Source organism: Vicia villosa, linkage group LG3, assembly GCF_029867415.1.
Source record: "Vicia villosa cultivar HV-30 ecotype Madison, WI linkage group LG3, Vvil1.0, whole genome shotgun sequence".
Classification (NCBI taxonomy): Eukaryota; Viridiplantae; Streptophyta; class Magnoliopsida; order Fabales; family Fabaceae; genus Vicia; species Vicia villosa.
In genome coordinates, this window is record NC_081182.1 from 58,645,058 (window position 1) to 58,667,758 (window position 22,701).

Below are 22,701 nucleotides of genomic sequence, written 5' to 3' on the forward strand. Positions count from 1 at the left end.
TTTTGAACTGATGAATGCAAGCAAAGGAAAATGATAGGCATTTCAATCATTGGCACATATTATCATTTAAAATATACTAATTTCTTATGATCTATGGAACTACTAAAGTAAAAAAAAAAATAATTCTACACAATATTTAACTAACTGATCCTGACATTTCCAATGTTACATATACTTGTTTAGCATGTCAGTCTCCTGTTTAAAACTACACTACATCATCTTAACAAGATAATTATAATATTTTCTTCAGCAAATAAAGAAGTGAATATGAGCACAAGATACAGAACTTCAAACATACAGATTTTGGAGACATCTACAGCAAGCATAAAAGTTGTGAGCACATCCTTAGCCAGAGCCAGCACCGGCTCTAGGATTAAGCTGCAACTGTTCTATAATCACTTTTTCAATAGCATCAATAAAGTCCAGTATATTTCGCTGATTATGAGTATCTAGATTCTTGGCCAAATTCTGAAAAGTCAATCCACCAAAAGAAATAAAAAGTCAGTGCACAAATCTTCCATGTTCCAGCCACTGCACTATTTATAATGTCCTCACGGAATTGAAGTTAACCCCAAATGTAAAAGACATGATTTCATTATAGATACTTGTATGTAGGAGACAGTCACCCATTTGTTTAGAAAACAGTATAGCAAAAAATCAAGGGGCTGCCATAAGACATGCTAACTTGCGCAGTACTTTTAAAGTTCTTAATTTCACATGGCTAAAGAAGCTTCAATTTCTACAAATTTCCAATTATTTAGAACACCATGCACAAAATGTGACTTTGAAACATGTAATTAGTAGCCAATTACAACCTGGTAATTTCTTAAAAGCGCTCAGGTTAATCTACTACTAGCCTACAAAATGTATCCTTTAAAGTACCCTCATTCTTCCACCACAATTTTGTATGACAAATGCAAACTCTTCACTTCTCAATAATAAAAATACACATTCCAAGTAAAATTAGTACAAGAATCAATGCAGCTGCAACTTTACCAAGTATTGTTCGATATAAGTTTACCGAAATAATGTGATTGAAAGGAACTACGAGATAGTATCATGATACAACAAATTGTAGGACATTTACAGCTTCTTTTAAAACCCATATTGAGCTAATTCTTTATGTTTAAAACTTGTATCTAAGGTTGACATAGTTTCAAACAAAAGATTTGAACTTAGGTGGGCTATATTGAAATCTAGGCTTGAACTCTTCATAATTTGAAACCCTATCGCTACCAAGGTCACTCTAGTAATAGTACAATTAAGTTTCACAAATATCGGAGTACTATCATATAGACACTTTTGAGGACTAAAAGTAACATATAATCGATTAGCATATTGGCTAGGTCGATGAATTGATATTCCAATTATTATCAAAAGAAATAAAAATACATGCATAAACTACTCCATAATTTAGTGGATTCAGCAAGCAATTTAAGTACAGCAGTTTGAGGTGAAAACTTTGATACTACATTGAGAATGCTTTTACACATCTGCATAGCACAAGGAAGAATAACATCTGAAAATCTCATAGCTAACACAGTGGAATTCTCTTACCTCAACTTCGCAGTGAAAACTTGGAGAACGTTTCTTCAAAATATCTGACCCCCTGATAGATACAAGCTTCAATGGAGAACCAAAAATTGGCCAACCATGAGATAACTTTATGTATGCATCAATTCCTCTAACCAAATGAGCTACAATAGTCTCATCTTTGTCCAAGTACTCAAGAGAATATCTACATTAAGATATGAAATAGATAAAAGAACATTAAATCATATCCAGACTAATAACATCAAATCCAAAGGAATATAGTCTCACCTTGATTTATTAGCATCCTTTACCACGAGACGCCTAAGTGTGCTTAGTTTAATTCTATCTTGCAGTTTTTGTATTAACCACTGCAATGAGGACTTACTGCATGGTGAATGATAGTCGAAAAGTATGAGTTCCAGCCATAAGGAATTTGGGAGGAGGTGAGAACTAAGTAAACCTAAACAGAGAAAAGAAGGAAACTGCGGACCTGACAGATTTTGCATTATCGACAATGTCATCCACATATATATCACTTGGAAAAACCTAAAAAAATAAAAGCAAAATAGTTAACAAATCAACAAGAGCTAACTAGGAATCGAACAGGGCTATACTAAACTAATGAGAAAGCTAATGCTTTTATATGCTGTTCCTAAAGTATAACCAAACGGAATTATATCAAAAGCAACCAACAATCTCGTACTAAAGGAAGAGATTAGGAAAGGGGAAACGGTATATGTTGCTATGTTTTGCTTTTGCCAGGATGACGTGTGAAGTATGAAGCATTAGTACTAATGAATAGAAATAAGTTCCTTCAGCAACTAATCTTATAATTATCATTTCTTAAGTCTTCATCATGAAATCTAAAGTTAGCAACAAAGTATGATGCTAAGGATTCCATCCAGAAATGTCTGGGGTAATGAAATTGGCGAATGATCCTTCTTTCACTATAGAATCTTTTTACGAATCATTACATATTGGATGGAATACTTTCGTACAATATAATGAGAAAAATAACTCCATGGCTAATTTTTTTTAAAAAAATCCACCTAATGTTACAAGTACAAAACAATATTTATGCAGTATTAATCACCTACAGCAAAGTTACTAAACTAAAACTAAAAAAAAGTAACTACAATGCAGTCATAAATCAAAAGCAAACCCGCTGATGCAACCACGTGACATGATATATCCAGCAAATTCTGAGAGTTATACCCCTATCCCTCAAAAAAAGTGGAATAAGCATAAAGTTGAAGATACTAAAAAAATAGTATCTAATGATAACTAATCTCAATTTTTAACAAGATGCTAATGATAATTATAAAGCCAATGGAATATCAGAATCAATATCACCGTCAAACTAAATGCAATTGAGCCTAACTTTCTTGGTCATTGTCTGCTTCAAAAAACGCAAAAGCACAAGTTCAAAATACCACAAGAAACAACTTCAAAGCAAACATTATTTGATTTGACAACATAAAATCCTTTCATAGCTCATAGGAACTTATCTAGATGGCAACACGTAAACTGTCACCTTTTCCTAACAGAATTGATGGTTCATATCAGTATTTATCCATATCATTGCTGAACACGATTGCCTAATCTAATAAACAATGGTTGTAACAAACAAGTCAAAGAACAAAATGGTAGTCTGCTTTGAAACCTGAATAGCCTTTAACTTTGTGGTCCCCTCAAACACTACAATCAATAACTCGTGAGTCAGCACAGATGCATCAATGGTATCTTCAACTCTCTGTAGGCACGAAATGCTCTCTACTGCTGGGACATAAGTCTGCAAAGACAGCCTAATGCAATTCTCATCAATTGCAAGCACTTTTAGACCAGCCAATGCATCATCAATCTGCTCTAGAGCATTAAACCTTAAAAAAGGGACAGGATCAGTTAGCCATAGTATAAAGATAATCATCTGAAAGTGTGAGTGAAAATAGCTGAACTTACCATTCAACCTTACACTGAAGACACTCCACAGCCTTCAGAATCGACTTCAAATCATCAACCTTATTTTCAAGTTCTAGTTGCTGCAACACACAAGGAAATATTTCAATCAAATATATACTTAGTGTAAAAAATACAGTAAATGACCACCACCATGATTCTCTATAAAAGAAGCAGAAAAGTGTTTATTGAGTAATAAATTCACTTGTGTTTGAAACTAATACAATGCCAAAAAGAATAAAAATAAACCGAAAGTAGTAGGGTGTAGTTATCAACATCACCTCCAAATTTTCGCCTAGATTCATGTCGGTGTCTAGCAACATTGGGGATACATTTCCTTCATTAGCCTCAGCTGTCATCTGCTCCTATAATTATTAAAAAAACAATTCTCAAAACATGATTACTGAATGGAAAATCCCCTTCCCCTCATTAGACAAAGGGGGATAAATGTAGTGGACATATACCTAACTCACAAGGGTTCCTTCATAATGAGCATAGGTATACAACTAATCTAGCGAAATTTCACTGCCTCATTTAATCAAAATCCTTTCAAATTTTCAACTTGAATAAATATTTATTTACCAAAATACCTAATAATTTAACATGTTTTTTTTTATAATCAACAAGTATGCAACAAATACTAATTATTCTCAATTCTCTTGATTTAGTTAGTTGGATCCTATAATATTTAGGGACACAAGTGTTTAATATTAGCTAAAGTATAAAATTAGACACAATCAGTTGCTTGTTTGGAAATGAACCAAGTAGCAAGCAGATGTAATATATTAATTGTAAAGATTATACGGAAATAGCAAGCAGACGGGCAACGAGCTTTACTGCTACCCATTTTTGGATGGCAATTGTAAAGATTGTAAAGAACATACCAATTCTTCAAGTTTGCCTTCCAACTGAATAGAATCTGCCAGAAAAAACAAAAATTATATAGAATGATCGACGGTGCTATGTGAAACAAACAAAAAATGCAAGTGAGACTAACCATCCGTATTAGTTTTTGCAAGATGCTCAATCTCGGTATCTACATTGGCAGTTTCAACCTCTACATTGTTAAGTTCCTTTTGCAAATGCTCTATATAAGTATCTACAGCAACGCGAGGTAAATTTCACATAACATAAATTGCATAAGGAAAACGAAAATGAAAAGATTTGATTGAATTACCGAAATCTGAAATTCCTAGGGAATCGAAATCAGAGAATTCGGATACAATTTGTTCCACTGTGTTCTGTAAAAATGAAATTTGAAAGTGAATAAATTGACACTGTGAGGGTAAGAGTGAGAGTAGAATTTGAGAAAATGCGCGTAACTTGAACATGAAGAGCGGAGTCGAGGAGTAAATTGGGGGAATCCGAAGGGTTTGATTCTTCGTCATCGTCGTAACGACAAAGCTTGTGAATCTCTGATATTTGACTGAAAGTTTTGCAGAATGTAATAACGGCGTTAAAGTGAATGAGACGGAATCAGAAGAAGAAGGTGGAAGAAATGAAGTACCTGCGGATCTCAGTTGGTTCTGCCATATCAATCAACAACAAAAATGGTTCTAAAAATTCAAATTATATTTTATGCCTTATTCCGCCAATTTAGTTCTACTTATCTAGCCTTCCCCATGGAGGTCGATTTGACTAATAGGACCCAACTCATTACTAATGACTTGAAATCAATTTTTGTAGAGGAGCTTTTTCATTCTTTTCTATTAAATATATTTCTTTTCATTGAATTCTATTAAGGTCGCTTAGTTGATAATTGTGCAGAAATATAAGAATGTAGATTTGAATCCGAGACATCTCACTTATTTATTTTTAAAGGTGAAATTTCAGTCACTATACTACTTGATAAAAAAATATTTGTTTTCACTTATAAGTGACTTTGATATTTTTTTAAAAATTAAAAAATATATTTAATCTATTATAAAAAAAATTAAGTGTTAAATGATATTTTCTTGGGATAATAGACATTTACCCCCTGTCATATAGGCGAGATTCGGGTTACCCCCTATTATTATTTTTTTTAATTACCCTCTTGAAATATGAAAAGATTTATGATTTACCCCCTAGGACCCCCCTGTAATCTTGTTTTTTTGATTTACCCCCTGGTTTTTCACTATTTTTTACACGCTTAGGGGTACCCTAAAAATACAGGGGGATAATCCAAAAAAATAAATTATAGGGGGTAATCCGAATATCGCCTATATGGCAGGGGGTAAATGTCTATTAGTTACAAAGCTATAAAAATATGGAAAAAAAACTACAATCTCGAAAAGAAAAATACATGTAGTGTCAGTTGCGAGGGTGTTATCTAACTTAGAAAGAGGAGAATTAAGTATCATAATGAAAATGTCAGAAGAAGCTCCAAATTCGACCATGAATTTGGCACTTTGATTGTCTTTTTGAAAGATATAGTTCACATTTACATGTTTTTTTTCAAGTGACATGTCATTGATGTTCTAAATCATTGATGCATGTTTCTGTTGGAGTGTAATTGCACATTCAAAACTAAAATCAACTACACCAATTTTATCATTCAAATTGATGAAGTATTCAGATTTGACAGCTTTCGTCAGAACATCTGCAAGTTGTTTGTGGGTGCTACAACGCACAACTTATAACACTCCATTGTGGACTTGATTCCTTATAAAATGGAACTTTTTGTCTATATGATTGCTTCTCCCATGCAGCAATCATATTCAGCTGATTTGTTGTCAAACATCAACTCCACATGCTTCTTCACCTTGATCTTCAGATCTTGCAACAAATTCAGCAACCATGCAGCTTGACACGCAGACAAAGCACCTGCAATGTATTCAGTTTCACAAGTTGACAGCTCAACCACTGGTTGTTTCTTGGAGCACCAAGAAATGGGACTTCCCATATATTTGAAGAAATATTCATAAGTATTTTTTATGTCAACTCTATCACCACACCAGTCAGAGTCTGAATAGCATATTAGTTCTGACTCACATTCAGCTGCATAATGAAACAAAAGTCCAAACTTCAAAGTCCTCTTAATATACCTCAGAATGCTAACTGCAACTTGGTAATGTGACCACTTCGGTTTATTCATAAACATACTCATTATTCCAACTGCATAACAAATGTCAGGTTTGGTATTATAGAGATATCTCAGCGAGCCTGCCAACTGTTTAAAATTTGTAGCATCTACATCATCACCCTCATCATCAGAATCCAGCTTGTGATTCGTCTCGGCAGGTGTGATTGTAGTTTTTAGCAATTTGTTAGCTTAAATATCTTCATAAGCTCGAGTTTATACTTCAGCTGATGTAGTATGATACCCTTCTCAGAGTATAAAACCCACATCCTTAGAAAGTATACCAAGTTTCCAAGGTCAGTCATCTCAAATTCATTCATCAACACCTTCTTGAACTTGACTATCTCATTAGAACAACTTCCAGTCAGCAATGTGTCATCAAAATAGAGACACACCAGAATTATATTGCCTACAAAAGTATGTTGAACATAAACCTCATATTCCATCTCACATTTCTGAAACCCCTGCTTCTTGAAAAATAAATCAATCTTCAAATTCGAAGCTCTGGGTGCTTGCTTTAATCCATACAAAGCTTTATGCAACTTGTACAACATCCCTTCCTGATTCTTTTTCACAAATCCGGGAAGTTGTGACACATAAACTTCTTCTTGTAAACGACCGTTTAGAAATGCATTTTTAACATTCAGATATATCATAGACCAATTCCTAGTAACAACAATCACAATCACCAACCTGATTATTTCATGTTTAGCTGCAGGTGCAAACACCTCAAAATAAACTTGGGATAGAATCCAATTATTAATAAGGTAGAATTTTTAATAAGATAGAATCCAATCTCTAATAAGGTAGAATTCAGTTGATATGTATCATTGAAAGAGTCTGAAACTTGGGATTGGAACACATCTAATCTCGCCTCTAGAGTTGGAGGTGCTTCTGAAGGAAGTTTGGAAGTTGTTTATGAAGATGAGTCATGATTAGAAGATGATTCTGATTCAGAAGGTGAATCTTAATGAGACTCTGGAAGTGATCCCGACTTTGAAGGTGGTCCAAATTCTAGAAGTGATCCAGATTTTAAAGATGGTCAAGACTCCGGGGGTCAAACTTCTGAGGGTCAAATTTCGGAAGGTAAAACTTTTAAAGGTGGTAATTTGAAGGTGGTGTTTCTAAAAGTGGTCCAGAAGCTAACACTGCTCCAGGTTCTGTAGAAGATCCATAACAAGTTCAGAGACCACAAAGAATGAGACAAATACCCATAAGGTTGACAAAGTCTGATATGCTACGCGATAGTGAAATAGACTCTAAATGCAAAGTCATTCAGGGTGCCATGCTAGTAGACTCTGAACATGTGAATACAGAAGAAACACTCAAGAAGAAAGTATGACTGAAGGTCATGAAAGAAGAACTTAAGGCTATACAAAGAAACAAGACTTGGAAGTCGACTGAGTTTCCAAAGGAGAAGAAAACCATCAGTGTCAGATGGGTTTTCAAGGTGAAGTTAAAATCAGATGGATCAATTGGCAAATGTAAAGCAAGGCTAGTAGCTAGAGGTTTTTATAGAAACCTGAGCTAGTTTATTTTGAGGTGTTTGCACCTGTAGCTAAACATGAAATAATTAGTTATATGATTTTAGTAACCAGTATCCATATATGACCATTCTGACAATTCACTATTGCAAAAGATTGCCGCCTACCCGAGTGTTGGTGCTTAGATCGAACGTAAGTTGATCATCGCCTTTTTGAGGCTTTGTGCTTAGATCGAACGTAAGGAGATCGTCATCTTCCCCAGGATCGGTATTTATATCAAACGTAAGGAGATCGTCGTCTTCCGGAGGATCGATGTTTAGATCGAACCTTAAAAACAGTTCAGACTTGTCCAGGTTTTCTTCAATCATTCGCTATGTCAAATAGAAATGTAAGAATTTTCCCGCCCTTACCCGATAAGGCATTTCTCCAGGTTGAGGCACATATTGTATTATTGGACCCTCTTGAACACCCGTTGAAGGTGTTGGACATGAAGATCCTCTTGGCCATACTTTATGATCATATCATCCATTACACTTATAATGTCTCTCCTATCTCTTCTTGGGAGATCTTGTTCATCATTATCTGATAGGTTGCCTCAACATTCTTTGATCTGAAGGGTATGACATTGTATTGATAATTGGCATGTTCGGTCATAAAGGTTGTCTTTATTCGGTTAAGTACATACATAGAATAGGCATTCATAAATGAAAGTAATTGATATCCCGTTGAATTACCTACTAGTTTATCAATATTTGGGAGCAGGTAAGAATCTTGTGGAAATTCCATGTTAAGATCTGTATACTCAATGCATATCCTCCATTTCCCTGAGGCCTTACTTACCCATACTACATTAGATAAATACTTTGTATACTTTCGGAAACAAGTTGGGCGTCCAATAAGACCTTAACCATGCTAGTAGTGGCTTCAGCTTTTTATGAGGATTGTCTTCTCCGATGTTGGGAGACGTAACGGGCGGTGGCGTCCATATTCAACTGGTGGCATTCTACGCTAAGATTAATGTCGAGAATCTCATGTGTGGTCATAACAAAAAGGTAGGCGTTATTTGAGATGCATTCAATTAGTGTTGCTCTTACTTCTAAAAGAAGTTAGAAGCTTTATTTAATTAACATGGTCAGGTCTTCCCTAAGTTGAATGGACTCGAAATCACCATCTGGTATCGATTGAACCTCGTCTTTACTAGCATCTAGGTTAAAGCACTAGGACCCTTCGACTTTACTTTTACTTTTGCGGTCGTGGTCGACACCAAAAGATCCATTTGAATGATTTCCTTAATTTGTTTCGCTTCATCTACGTCGGTGGTTATCGAGATTGACCTTCCTCCGGCACCGTGATAAGTCACCTTCAAATGAACCAGATATGCAACTACGTCTATTCTCTCTAGGAAGGATCTCCCTAGGGTACCTTTGAAGGTGCTTCAGTGTGGTATTATCATAGGATTATTTTTCTTTTGCAAGCTCCTCCTCCAACATTCAGTGTCAGATCCACAGTTCCTTGAGGACGAGTGATCGAATTGTTGAATGCTAATAGATCTCCTCTGCTATATGGATTTGGATTCACTTGCTTAATATCTATCAAATCCATCATATTTGAGTAGAGGATGTTACACGAACTTTTGTCGTCCACGAGGAATCTCGTTAAATTGCAATCAATTATGACGGCCGCAAGAATTAAAGGCAGATCAACATTTAGAATTCAATTGATCTTATCTTGATCTCAGAATCCTAATTCCAATCGATATTTTCTTCGCCTAATGTCTGCATCAATTACGAGTATAAAACAATTCGATGAAGGATAGACGCTAGATGATGCGATATCACGAAATTCGTCAATCGATGATACCTAGTGAACGGTTGATTCAAGGGAAGTATTAAAAAAATTAAAAATAACTATCGGAGTTACCGCCTTCGCTTATCTTGTTGCGGTTACAAATATGATTCCAGGTCAAGATTGACCTGAAGATGGATACTAGTGAGAATTAGACGTCGATTCTCATATATTGCGTCACTGTTTCGTTCAGAAACCAGAAATGTATGCAGTTGAAGAATTGATGATCTTGAACGGTGTCTGATCTCCTTTACGGTGGCGCAGGGTGGACCTTCTTGATTAGCATTTCGACGTTCAAGTTTGTTTCATGGTTCAATATAAATATAGTGAAAATGGAGATCAGAGATTATACATTTTTCTTAACGTGTAAACTAATTTTATACATTGAGTCAAATAGAATGAATTTAAAATGGAATGTATCTTAGTGTATGTTTGGATTTTCATCAAGTTTAACAAAATCGCGTCAAGTGACCACGTTAACGCAAAAGCTCCATTTTCCACGTTGAAAGTGCCTCGGGACGCGAGAATGTCACACAAACGTAGTTCCAAACATATGCTTAATCATTTAGACCTTTGATCAATTCAGAGCAGAACTTATATTTCAAATTGTACTACCGTGATTTTATCCCAAATAATGTTTTAATTGGACTTACAAAATATTTTCTAGTACAGCCTAGTTTGTACAAGATACACTAGATAAATTTTCAAAAAGAAATAAACACAACCACACTTTATATCTACTAGAAAAGTTTTTTTTATGTGGAATATCAACATATGCTCTAATAAGAAAGCATACTAATGATTTTCCCCATTTTAATACCTTACTAGTTTGCTATTGCGGAACAATCAATGGCATGGATATGCTCCATTAAAGCTATGTGACTTGCTTGTAGCTTCATACTATGGAAACTTTGGGGCATTGGAAAGAGTATAATTAATGAGATCGTGCTATTACTCCAATTATCTTTACATTTTGTTTTTTTCTTTGTTGACTGATTTACATCATGTCGTTTGTAATGATTTAGTAGCCAATTTTTACAAAGAAGATTCCTGATTCCTGGCTACACGCACGTCTGGGGCAGAATATGCCGGGAAAACAAACACGCACTTAAGTCCTTTATGAGCTAATGTTCGATATACTTTCTCCTTTTTAACAGAACAAATTAAACGATTAAATAGAGTAAATAAGAAAAAGTAGAAAATAATTATTTAAAAAGATACATTTTTGTAACAAAATGATTGAAATTGAATAGAGTAAATGTTTTTTTTTTCCTTCGGGCAAAAGAAAGTTTGCTGATGGTATTTACATACAGAAGTAAAATTGCAAATTGCACAATAACATGGTGAGTGACAAAACTAAAAAAAATAAAAGTAGCTTAAAACACAAGGTTAACCTTATTCTCACTCATATATATGCTGGGTAAGTTACACAATAAAAAAAATGGTGTATAATACAACAACTAATGTAACAAAATGCGGCGCCGGATACCAAATCTATTGCAGCTCCATCTTAAGACTATGTTGCAGCTCCATCTTAAGACTATGATGTGATTCAAATCTTACGGCACATAATTATACAATGTGAATGCCAACAACACGCCCTTTTGATACACCCCTTATGATTGATTCATCTTTAAAAGGTCAACATATCTTGTTTCAAAAGTGATACAACCAAATTGACCTTTTAAAAAAATTATCTAATGAAAAAGGGTGCTCAAGATTATGTAAAAAAAAAAAAAAAAGGTGTTATTAGCATTCATATGATAAATACTCTTTGGTAGTTAGTATCAGTCAAACTGACTCATCAGATTCATCAGAGTCACTCCTGTCATTATCCCCGGCGTTTGTATGACTCTCAGGAACATCGTGTTTTGATACAGGTGTAGCTGCAGGTTTCTTGTTAGTACCTCGAGCATTCTCATCCCCTTCTTGCTCAGCTATTTCCACATGTGAATCTCAGTCAAGAAAATACTCATAGGCTATTTACACTTTAAAACTACAAAGAAAGTAACTAACTTGCTTTTATCATTGATGCAAATAGCTATTATAGGTTATCCCTTGAACCCCAAGTCAAATAAACAAATTTGTTTCAAGGGCAAAAGCAGGTAACTTGGGCAAAAGCAAGTTATCTATATGCATCAATGATAAAAGCAAGTTACCATTTCAAAGAAATTTTTTAAAAGTGGAGTAAAATTTTTATAAAGTTGACTAAATTAAATAACCAAGATGAAAGGATATCAAGATTATCAGCCGTTCCTCCAGCAATGATTTTGAGAAGATCTTTCTCAACACGAGAGACAAGCTCGGGCTGGAAAATGAAAAAACGAAAAAAATATGATAAGTAAGATAGCACACAAGCACACACACACGCACATAATGTTATGCAAATGAATAGCATACATTAAGGTCAGGCTCTCTTCGGAATCTGCGCTTGCGTGCGTCTCTCATGGGAGGGGTGAGGCCATGTCTACACTCAATTACATCCGGAGCAGCATCACCGGATTCCCTCACCATAATCATCTGTGAGTTGCATCCATCAAAACAAATAGTTATTTAACTATCCAAATCATGAATTTATGACTAAATGAATAATGTGAATAACCATGGATACCTGACCTGACTAATATCGGCAGTCTTAACCAAAGAGTTATCGTCGTAAGTCTTGTATGATTCAACAACAGAAGGTAGGTCCAGTAGATAAGCTGGGAAGTGGTCATCTCCAATAACAAATTCTCCGCTTCTTCCGTCTTCGGTAAATTGCAAATCTAGCGACTTGTCTTCGGACGACGAAGAAGGATTGCTTTCGTTAAGAAGACGCTCTATCTGCTCCGCAACGTTAGGTGGAACTCTGAGTATGAATTGCTCCTCCATGACTACATCCATTAAGTTGTGTTATGAATAATAGAACGAATTGAATTGATTTGAATTAATGGAAAAAAATTAACAATCGCAAGCGAATAACAGAAGGAAGTGGCGGCGTTGACAACGTAACTTACCAGAATCGAAAATTGATTGAGGGGTTTTGAAGTAGAGATGATGAGAGACACTTTGATCGGTTTAATTTTGGAAGATGATGTCTGTTGCGGCGGGAATCGGAGCGTGAAGGTGGCGCTAGGTTCTCCGGTAGAGAGGATCTGAGAGGGTTGAGGGGGAAGAGAGAGAATAAGAAGAAGCAAATGAAGGGGTTGAAAAAATTGCGTAGCCTCTTGGGTTGGCCGGTTGGATTCATCCAACGGTTAATATCGCTTTCGCTAAGATGTGGTTGTAGCCGTTGGATCGAGAAGAAAGTAAGGAGGGACGGTATTGCAAAACTAAAAACTAAAGGGAAATAACTGAAATAATAATATATAAAATAAAAATTAAGAAAATAAGAATAATTAAATATTGCTCACATAAACATATTAAATTGAAATTTGAAACACAATAAAATATTTCACGTCAATTTATATTTGATTTACTTTTTTATTGAAGTCACTTTTTGCAAGACGTGATCATATAATGTGCCTAAAAAAATCCATATAATATTCAAATTATAATTTAATTAACTCTTCTATTTTTTTTTGTTTTATTTTATTTTAATATTTAATTATTTAATATTAGCTCTTTTATTCTTCCTAACATTATACTTATGAAATTTAGGAATTTGAATACCTGAAAAATATGATAGTTAATTTAGTGAAAAAGACACAAATAATTTTAAAATTAAGAACTTGAGACATACTATTTCTGACAAATGTCTCAAAATAATCCCTAGCAAATATGGAGAAAAAATTAATTTTTAATTTTTGTTGAAAAAAATAATATGGTATACCTTCAATCACTCAATACAAGATATAATTTCTTAAAATTATCTATTCAAAATACATTAGTCTTTCACAAAAATATACACATAAAAAATACGGTTTAATGGGTAGAAAATAAAACATAGTGCATAATGAGTAGTCATGATAACTAAAATCAATTAAGAAAGAAGATACTTTAGCAAAACATTGTTTGTAAGCATCTTTGAGGCTATAAAAAATTTATGTAGCTTGCAGAATTGATTTGGCATAGATGAACGAAGGCCGTGAGGAAGAATCATGTAGATTTCCTCATATAAATCTTGAGATCGTTGTAAAGTGTATTTATATACATGTTTTAAGTCAGGTAGACTTCCTCATATAAATTTTGAGATCGTTGTAAAGTGTATTTACATGTTTTTCACTTTGGCGTATCGAGTGAATTTGTTGCAGAAGATTTGACATATGGAAATGATCACCTTTAAATGAAATAATTTTTTAAAAAAATATCATCATCAGAATCTGATGGAAGCATTGATCCAGAACATCACAATGTAGTTACTTTTTTCCCAAGCATCGAAGTGGTCATCTTCTTCAAAACAGGATTGACAAGTTTTTCTATTGGATTTTCTATAGAATGAAAATACTAAGAATTAGATTGGGCAAGAATTTGATCTTGAATTATTGATTGGTTACGCTGTCGTGGTACTTCATTGTCGATATTGGAAGTACAGATTCTTCATCACAGATATATATGGCTATCATTTACCATTAATAAGAGAGAAGATTTGTGATTCTTCTTCTTTTGATACCATAACATAGTTTGATAAATGACCATAAATTTGAAAAACTTATAATTTTCCTTTTCATTATTGAATAACATAAACATTTCAATGAAAAAACAAAACAACTAAATCAAAAGAATTGAGCATACATAAAACATCCTACCAAATGCATATAACTACAAAACCCATCCTTTGAGTTCATTCTTGCACGAAAGTTGTTGCTGCACTACCAAAACAGAAGCCCAACTATTAAGATCAGGTGATGATAGAAAATCTCCAATAGCACCAAGTTCTGGAAACTCACTCCATTCTGACAATCCATCTGTTTGAGGCGACATGCTTCCGTGTCTTCTCCCGACTATAAAAAAGTCGTGTTCGGTCACTATGTCACGGAGAAAACCAGCTGTTTGTGATCCATCCTTTGTGAAAATCTCTTGATACTTCACATTTTCCGAATGTTTCAGCTCTTGCAACATTTCCTCACCAGTTACCATTAAGTCCTCCAATTCTGCTATGCAGTCTTTAGCAACAAGATGGTAAACAACTAGTTTGATCCTTGGACTATTCATCGCTCGTTTCGCTAAGCATAAAATTTCTTCATCGTCGTCTGATCCGCCTATATAAATGATGGCTAATCGAGTAATGGAATATTCCAATGCTACTGAGTTTGATGATGCTGTCTTTGGTATCGAATTAGCGCGAGTTACGAGGATTCCGACCGAACATGGAGCTATTTCGAGGACTTTTTGATTCAACGCTCGGAGTATTTTCTTGTCGTCGGATTCAACAACGCCGTCGCTAGACCATCTTATATGAAAAGGAAGAATTATGATGGATGCAACTTTGTCCAATGCTAGGTTGCAAACATCTTCATACATGAGATTTGCAGGAGAGATTGCTGTGTAAGTGTTTATTGATAATGCATTTTGATTTTCGTGCTCGTAGATATCGAAAGCAAGAATGACATCGTCGGAATATGATTTATGCGAAGCGGATCTCGATAGTTGTCTTTGAAGGCAATGAGGAATGAAAACAGGTAAGGCTCTTCCAACTAGCTCAATTACATGAATCACATCAACTGTGAGTGGATTCTCATTTGTTGGACAACATATGTCTAAGAAATCTGTTGCTCCTGAAATATGATTATGTTTTTGAACTGTTAATAGTATTCTCAGGTCCGAGTTTCGCTTTAAACCAACGATGTTCCGTTTTTGGTATCCTGCATATTTCCTTGATGGATCATATAAAAACTTCACTGACCAATGCACAATGGTTCCTATGATCATTACACTTAACATCATAACTCCATATGTTTTCCCGTCGATAACCTGCATACATACACGCCGATTTCAACTTAACAAAACGATTATTGTATTAAAGGACCAAGAACAACATATTTAAGCCTAAAAAAGAGTAGATGTAGTACATTATTGTCGAATAAGGCATGGTAGGCGCCGATTTCGATTACACCTTTGGTGTTCAAAATGAGGGAAAGGCACAAAGCATCATTGACAGGCATCTTGCAGCAGAGGGCAGTTATAAAGCATGCTGCTATTTTAACCACATGAGTCAAAAGAATCACCATACCGGTAGAAACCATAACGAACGATGAAAAATCGATTGAAAAATCTGCTTTCAATACAGAAGTAGTCACAAAGATAGGCAAAAGAAGCGTCGGTCCAAAGAACTGAAGCTTCTTAACCAAGGCAGATCCTAAAGGAGGTCCTTCGGGAACGGAAAGTCCCAAAATGAAAACTCCTAAGACAAATTCTTGATCTATCTTAACTGATACAACACCTAAAGCAAAAACCAATGCAATAATCACATAAATGTAACCGTCTTTGACATTTCGTCCTTCTGGTGTATGTTTAATGATCCAAAACATAATCGGTCTGCATATTAATGGAACGAATACTGCAAGTATAAAGAGCGAGATCAAGTTTCTCGAAACCACTTTCAGACTAGGATTAGTCCTAACCGCGATAATATTGGTTGTAACAACCGTGCTCAATATGTCACTAACTAAAGCCGAGGACAAAGACAATCTACCAAGCTCGGAGTTTTGGATTTGCAGTTCACTCAAAAGCGAAGCAATCACCGCAAATGAACTTATAGCATGAGAAACCAATGCAACATAAATTCCATTTCCGTTTTTTACCTCAATGGCTATTATTTTTTCAGGGTACACTAGTAATGGTGTAATACCAACAAATAATGGTACCACCAAACCAATAATCGAAACTGTCCATGCCTTGTTTCCCGTCCTCGTTATCATGCTGAAATCCATTTGTACCCCGTTTATGAAAATGAATAACACAAAACCAAATGATGAAATCGCCGAAATTATGTCATGAGTTCCATAAGGAAACACCGCTGTCATGTATTTCTCTATTTCTTTCACCTCAAACAAAATGGCTATAATCAAACCAGCCTGCAAATGGAATAAAATTAGTCCTCTGGTACGAAATATGCAACATTGTTATGCGTAAGTCTTTCGTACAGTCCAACATTGAAAATTGGACGTACGAAACACATTGCATGCGATTATTGGTTTTATAAAAAATGTAAATGGAAACTGAATACACTTACAATCATTTGTAAGATGAATGGAGGAAGTCTCAGAGGTTTGAGGACCAAAGTGGTGATTTCGGTGAGGGCGAAAATGACAAGCACTTGTAATTCAAACAAGGGAACAAAAGATTTGAGTGGAGTTCTTCCATTTTCTTTTCCACCCCATAAACCATCTGAAACAGTATGGGGTGGAGCATCATAACAAACTTCGTAACCTGTTTCATTCAATCTTGTGATTCTGTTGAACACTGTGTCATTTGAATTTATGCTCATTTTTGTGTATGTTAATTTTTTTTTAATTCCCAAGAATTGTTTGATACGAGAATAAAAAACAATTCAAGGGAATGAAAAAAAATTGTTAGAGATTATTGATTTTTTTGTTCATGCTGTGGTTGAATTTGTGTTTGTTTGAGGATGAATAATGGTTTTTATGGTGGTGATTATGGAGTGCTTCGGTGTAAGTGACATTGGCTTTTTTGTGTAAGTGATTAATTTGGCAATGTTATTGACTTATTTGAATATTGTATCTGTTTAACAGAATGTTTATTATAGTTTTAGAAGATGTAATGCTATTTTTATGTGTGCAGATGGTTAAGGTCTTTATTTAACAATATGTTATAATTAGACAATAAGACAGGAAAAATAAGTCAGTTATCAAAAAAATATAAAAAAATCCGACCTACCGGATTCGAACCAGTGACCTAAGGATGGCTATCAGGTATTGAACCCACTACAGTCCTCCGCTCTACCAACTGAGCTAAGGTCGGTGTTGAAACAGTTTTGATCTCAATAATAAATAACGCAAATAAATTGAAAAGCAAATATTGTGAAGCATTTATTTATTTATTTTGATGTAAGAAACGGCCACGGATGTAGGTATTGTGAAAGGTTTTCTATTAATAACGCGTCAAAAGAAAGTATAAGAATATTATTAATTAATATTTTGGTTTTTTATTTTAAATAAAATTTAAATTTGTGTATATATTATTATTATCTACAATATAAGAAAATAAGGTGCTCTGGAAAATACCCATTTGCCCCTTTGCTTTTTTATGCCTCCACGTGGATAGCTTCTTTTCATTTCTTTGCTGCTTACTAATGCTACTCTCTTTAAAACGTATCCGTGTCAAATCATTTTGCTACCTAAAATATGAAAAATCTCTCTTTCTCTGATTTCTTCGTCTTCCACCTTCCTCCCTCCTCCTCCCTCTAACACATGTTCGCCTTCCACCTTCCTCCCTCCGTCTCCCTCTAATATATTTTCTGCTTTCTTCCTCTTCATTTCCCCTTTTCTTCATCATCTTCTTCATTTCCCAAAACAAAATCGACACGGTTATCAGGTTTTTTTGGGTTTCTGTTTAAAGATACTGTTTAGATATTGTGGTTAGTGTTTTTGTGGTTTATATGATGATTTTGTGGTTTATATGATGATGTTGTGGTTAGGGTTTTTGTGATTGTGGTTGATATCATGATTTTGTGGTTAGGGTTTTGATGCTACAATTGACCAAATGGAGGTATGTTGTTCTTTTCATCTTTGTAACAAAAATATGAATAATGTTTTCACCAGTTGCTTTTAACATTCAGATCTATGGTGGCAACAACAGGTTACCGGCGATTAGTGTGGTGGTGGTGGTAGAAACGGGTTTCCGCCGACGAGTGTGGTGGTGGTGCTTGAGGTTTAAAATGAACAAATCAGAGACCTATTGACTACAGGACCAGCATAAAAAAAGGTATTCCTGGTTTTTTTTATATTCACTTTGTTAGATAGTTTGGTTTGGTAAAGCTTTGTCAAGCATGCTAGAAAGTTTTGGTAATCATCTCAATGATTGTTTTTTCTTATAATTTCTTTAATTTGTTATAAATTTCTTTAGATGGGATGTCTTTTCAGGAAGAAAACTGGAGGTGCCATGGAAGGACATATAAGAATTGGAGGTATCATAATGATGTTTTGTTGTGGTCGTAACGACTTCTCATCTGGAAGTTAAACCGACAATTTCTGTAACAATTGTGCGGAGTTCTGTTAGTGAATATGCGGTTCAGTTTGCGGTGTGGTAAGGATTTTATGTGGCTTGACTTGATGCTGTTTTGAAGTGCAAATTTGGATTGGTATTTATGGTAAGATGCTGTAGATTTTGGTGGGTTTGAAACTGTTAGTTGCGAGGTTTTATAGTTTGTTATGAAACTCTTATAGGTGGTTAGTGAAATAGTTAGAACACTCAGCAACAATAAGAGGTCTAATCAATTTACTTACTCTTGAAGTTTCCTGCAACCAATAAAACAAGAAAGAGGACACTCAGCAACATAAAGAGGTCTAATCAATCAACTTTGTACTGAGAATTCAGAATTTTAATTCATAGTTTTGAACAATTACAAAAATATTGACCCGATTTGCCTCTGTCAGGGGATTGTTCAAAATTGTTTACAATAAAATCATGCTATGATGCACTTGCTGATTGTTGATTTTCTGCAATTCCTCTTGATACAGGGCTGCAGAAGACGTAAACGCGTGTGTGAAAATTTTGAAGGTTCCTGCTATAGTTCATATTTTCGTTTGGAGATGCATCAACCATGGCTAATATATGGTAACCAAAATTAGGGCTCTTTGAGTAATACACCAATTCAAATGTAAGGTAATGCACACAAATGTTCCAAGCCTATTCTTATCCATGATTTATGGAGTTATAATAGTGCAACAAATCAAAATCTTTGGTTGAGATCTTTGACCATTTTGTTTATTTGAAAGGGGAGTTATGATACTGAAATGAATCAATGGTTGGAGTTATGTTCTCTAACAGTGATGCTTGGACATTATATTATATTAACTGTATTTCTTTAGTATTATATAGAGGTCGCCTTCATTCACTACTTGCCTTCTCACATCCAGATAGAGACCCCTGATTCAGAAATTTGCTCCGCTTTAAGTAGAGTCGTGGCGGTATTTGAAGAGGCAGCCCAAGAAGCCGGAACATCAAAGATAAAGGAAATCCAATAAAGCAGCAGTGATCCGGAAGTTATGGTGGATTCGTCTAAAGAAGAAGTAGATGCGACTCTATTAATCATACAAAGATGGGACACCGGAGAGACGAAGACTTCTCATTTGCAGGTATATGGTGGAATATAAGATAACTTTCTTACAACTATCATATATATAATCAATCATTTTTCTCTTCAGTTGTCTTAGAATGTCATTATATAACTTCCGGTACTCAAACATTTACGTGAAGAATATCGAGGACACTGTAAGTGATGAAGGACTGCAAGACCATTTTTGTGCATGCATCATTTTCTACTAAAGTTATGCGAGATTACGAATAGATTAGCAAAGGATATGGCTTTGTATGCTTTTCCACTCTCAAGGAAGCAAATAAAGATGTGAACACGTTTCATGGTAAGTGAGTTAAGTTGTTGATGCTATGTGTTCCTACATGATACATGTTTTAAAGTAGTTAAGTTGCATGGTGGTGATATGAACGAATGTGAGGGATTTACTAAATATTATACTTAGTAGGTTCTGAGTTATTGCTAAATGCCATTGAAATTGTGAAGCATAAGTTGAATGCTATGAGGGCTATCTGAAGATACAGTGGAGGAGGCTGATGTTCAATTAGCCAATAGATAGGTGCACATATGTGAGGAGGATGATTTAGTAGGATTTCAGACATGTTTCCCTTAAAATTTATTTATAGCATCGCATGTCATTTTTAACTCAACACCTGCAATATGTATTTAACATTTTGAACCAAGTATGCTAAATTGCTATTAGGTACTTGAAGCATTTGTTTCAATTAGCCAATAGATAGGTACACATATGCCGTTTTCTGACTTGGGTATTGTGGTATTTGCTCAATTTTATTTGGTAGGTGCGGTTGGAAGAAATCATGAAGTTGACAGTAATTTGTGCGGCCTGTAATATGTTGCACTTATGAAGAGCAATAGCCTTTTGGTTCTCTGCATGTTGTCATTTACATCTTGAATACATACTTCTTTCTTATGCCTGTATTTAGAAAGGTATTATATAATATGGACTAATGTACAAAGCTATTTATCATGTCTCTTTGTTCTATCTAGACTGATTGCTGAATAAAATTTGGCTTATATATGATATGTTGATGAATTTCTGGTGAATGTTATTATATATGGATTGTAGGTGCTATACGGTATAAGGTAGATTGTATAAGTAGTTTGAGAACTATATAAAAAATATAAATAAATGTACCTTAATTTTTTCCTGTGGTGATATTTTTTTGTTATCTAAATCAATTTGTTTTCTAAAATTTAAGCATTTTATAGTGGTGCTGAAGTTTCCTTTGGTGGAGTTTGTGTCCACTATCAGTATGTATTTTGTAACTGCTAGCACCTCTTGTGCATTCCTTTTCTTTTTAATTGCTCTTTCAAAAGACCTTTGCTCTATGAAAAATTCCACATGATTGATTGGTTAAAAAAAGCAAGGGATTCCAGCTCCCAGTTGGAAATTATAGGATTAAAATTGTTGAGAATTTCTTCACCCACCTCCCAACCTTCTTGGCCACCTCCGGTGAATTTACCACAATACCCCTTGTTTCAGAAGTTCATTTCCGAAACTGTACTTTTTTTCTTGAAAAATGTGTTTTCGGAAATGAACTTCCGAAAACGTGTTTTTTTTAATATAAAATATTGATTTCGGAGATTCATCTCCGAAATAAAGTGACTTTTTCAGAAAATGTGGTGTTTCGGAAGTTCATCTCCGAACGCACCCCCCTGGGGAATTCGGAAATGAACTTCCGAAAATATGTCTGGACAGAATAAAATGAAAAACAACAACAATTCGCTTTATTTAATCGGGTGAAGATTACAACGATAATATTACATAAAATTTAAGTTACATATTGTTGAACACGGGTAGGTGGGGATGAGAGAGTGGTGGGGAGAAAAAAAGACTTCCAACGAAAATTAAAGTTTCAATTCGCTTTATTTAATCGGGTGAAGATTACAACGATAATATTATCATCTTAGTTTTTGGAAGTGGTAACCCGGGCCGGAACATATGACGGAGGAGGTGGATGTCCGGAGGAAGAAGAACCGGAGGTACGTCCACCGCGACACAAAGGAGCCAATCAATGTAAGCTATAGTTTATCATTATCATCAGGGGACGTCATTACAAAAAATTGGGAAAAAAATCTTATTATTTTTAATCTTGATTTTTTAGAAATGACGTCCCCAGATGATAATGATAAACTATAGCTTACATTGATTGGCTCATTTGTCTCGCGGTGGACGTACCTCCGGTTCTTCTTCCTCCGGACATCCACCTCCTCCGTCATATGTTCTAGCCCCGGTTACCACTTCCAAAAACTAAGATGATAAATCCAATACAAAAACATTATTCGATACAATCCGAAATCAGAACAAAACAAGACACGTCAAACAAAACAAAAACATGTTATTCTGCCCGACGAGCGTTACAAAATACACATCAAACAAAAAAAAACACGTTATTCTTCCCGACGAGCGAACTCCTCCGAATGAAGATAATTATACCAATCCTCATCCCACTCAGTCTCAGAACCATCAGCGTTGATCACGACTCTCACGCCTGAAGACTGAGCTTGAGCATCCGGGCCCCGGGCCCCCTGGGAACGAGAAGTAGAGTCGGTCGAAACCTTCTTCTTCTCCTTCACCTCCTTCACCTCCTTCACCTCTTTCACCT

General features: G+C 35.0%; 3 protein-coding genes, 1 long non-coding RNA gene and 1 other non-coding gene across 6 annotated transcripts; 1 reads left to right on the plus strand and 4 right to left on the minus strand.

The window, feature by feature from the left end:
• Positions 1-28: 28 nt before the first annotated feature.
• Positions 29-5,136, minus strand: LOC131661583 (uncharacterized). Its single transcript, XM_058931172.1, has 12 exons — positions 4,997-5,136; positions 4,813-4,915; positions 4,667-4,730; positions 4,487-4,588; positions 4,374-4,408; positions 3,771-3,854; positions 3,493-3,572; positions 3,197-3,413; positions 2,024-2,079; positions 1,822-1,917; positions 1,558-1,738; positions 29-468 (listed from the first exon to the last, which is right to left on the minus strand). The coding sequence occupies exons 1-12, from the start codon at positions 5,020-5,022 to the stop codon at positions 346-348; spliced, it is 1,167 nt and encodes a 388-aa protein (XP_058787155.1). The 5' UTR covers positions 5,023-5,136; the 3' UTR covers positions 29-345.
• A 6,119-nt stretch (positions 5,137-11,255) lies between these two features.
• On the minus strand, positions 11,256-13,067 carry LOC131655852 (transcription initiation factor TFIID subunit 7-like). The gene is made up of 5 exons (XM_058925655.1): positions 12,876-13,067; positions 12,496-12,752; positions 12,280-12,399; positions 12,116-12,187; positions 11,256-11,826 (listed from the first exon to the last, which is right to left on the minus strand). Exons 2-5 carry the CDS (start codon positions 12,748-12,750, stop codon positions 11,671-11,673), a joined length of 603 nt encoding a protein of 200 aa, XP_058781638.1. The 5' UTR covers positions 12,751-12,752; positions 12,876-13,067; the 3' UTR covers positions 11,256-11,670.
• A 1,552-nt stretch (positions 13,068-14,619) lies between these two features.
• On the minus strand, positions 14,620-17,287 carry LOC131655853 (cation/H(+) antiporter 4-like). Its single transcript, XM_058925657.1, has 3 exons — positions 17,033-17,287; positions 15,870-16,874; positions 14,620-15,771 (listed from the first exon to the last, which is right to left on the minus strand). Exons 1-3 carry the CDS (start codon positions 17,285-17,287, stop codon positions 14,620-14,622), a joined length of 2,412 nt encoding a protein of 803 aa, XP_058781640.1.
• A 400-nt stretch (positions 17,288-17,687) lies between these two features.
• On the minus strand, positions 17,688-17,781 carry TRNAY-GUA (transfer RNA tyrosine (anticodon GUA)). The gene is made up of 2 exons: positions 17,745-17,781; positions 17,688-17,723 (listed from the first exon to the last, which is right to left on the minus strand). It is a non-coding gene; the product is annotated as a tRNA-Tyr (tRNA).
• Positions 17,782-18,011: 230 nt separating this feature from the next.
• On the plus strand, positions 18,012-21,129 carry LOC131655854 (uncharacterized). 2 transcript variants are annotated; one of them, XR_009299903.1, is made up of 7 exons: positions 18,012-18,744; positions 18,903-19,129; positions 19,206-19,323; positions 19,500-19,644; positions 19,899-20,117; positions 20,187-20,402; positions 20,875-21,129. It is a non-coding gene; the product is annotated as an uncharacterized LOC131655854 (long non-coding RNA). The 2 variants fall into 2 exon arrangements; XR_009299902.1 differs by having other exon boundaries at positions 18,903-19,323.
• The last annotated feature ends 1,572 nt before the right edge of the window (positions 21,130-22,701 follow it).

Coding starts and splice junctions, on each gene's coding strand:
- LOC131661583 (XM_058931172.1), bottom strand. CDS start 5,022: ATGGCAGAACCAACTGAGATCCGCAG. Junction 4,916..4,996: donor GAACCAACTGAGATCCGCAG/GTACTTCATTTC, acceptor CAAAACTTTCAG/TCAAATATCAGAGATTCACA. Junction 4,589..4,666: donor CCTAGGAATTTCAGATTTCG/GTAATTCAATCA, acceptor GCGTTGCTGTAG/ATACTTATATAGAGCATTTG.
- LOC131655853 (XM_058925657.1), bottom strand. CDS start 17,287: ATGAGCATAAATTCAAATGACACAGTGTTCAACAGAATCACAAGATTG. Junction 16,875..17,032: donor CATTCATCTTACAAATGATT/GTAAGTGTATTC, acceptor TTCCATTTGCAG/GCTGGTTTGATTATAGCCAT. Junction 15,772..15,869: donor ATGCCTTATTCGACAATAAT/GTACTACATCTA, acceptor GTATGTATGCAG/GTTATCGACGGGAAAACATA.
- LOC131655852 (XM_058925655.1), bottom strand. CDS start 12,750: ATGGAGGAGCAATTCATACTCAGAGTTCCACCTAACGTTGCGGAGCAG. Junction 12,400..12,495: donor AGACTGCCGATATTAGTCAG/GTCAGGTATCCA, acceptor TGCAACTCACAG/ATGATTATGGTGAGGGAATC. Junction 11,827..12,115: donor GAACGGCTGATAATCTTGAT/ATCCTTTCATCT, acceptor TGAGATTCACAT/GTGGAAATAGCTGAGCAAGA.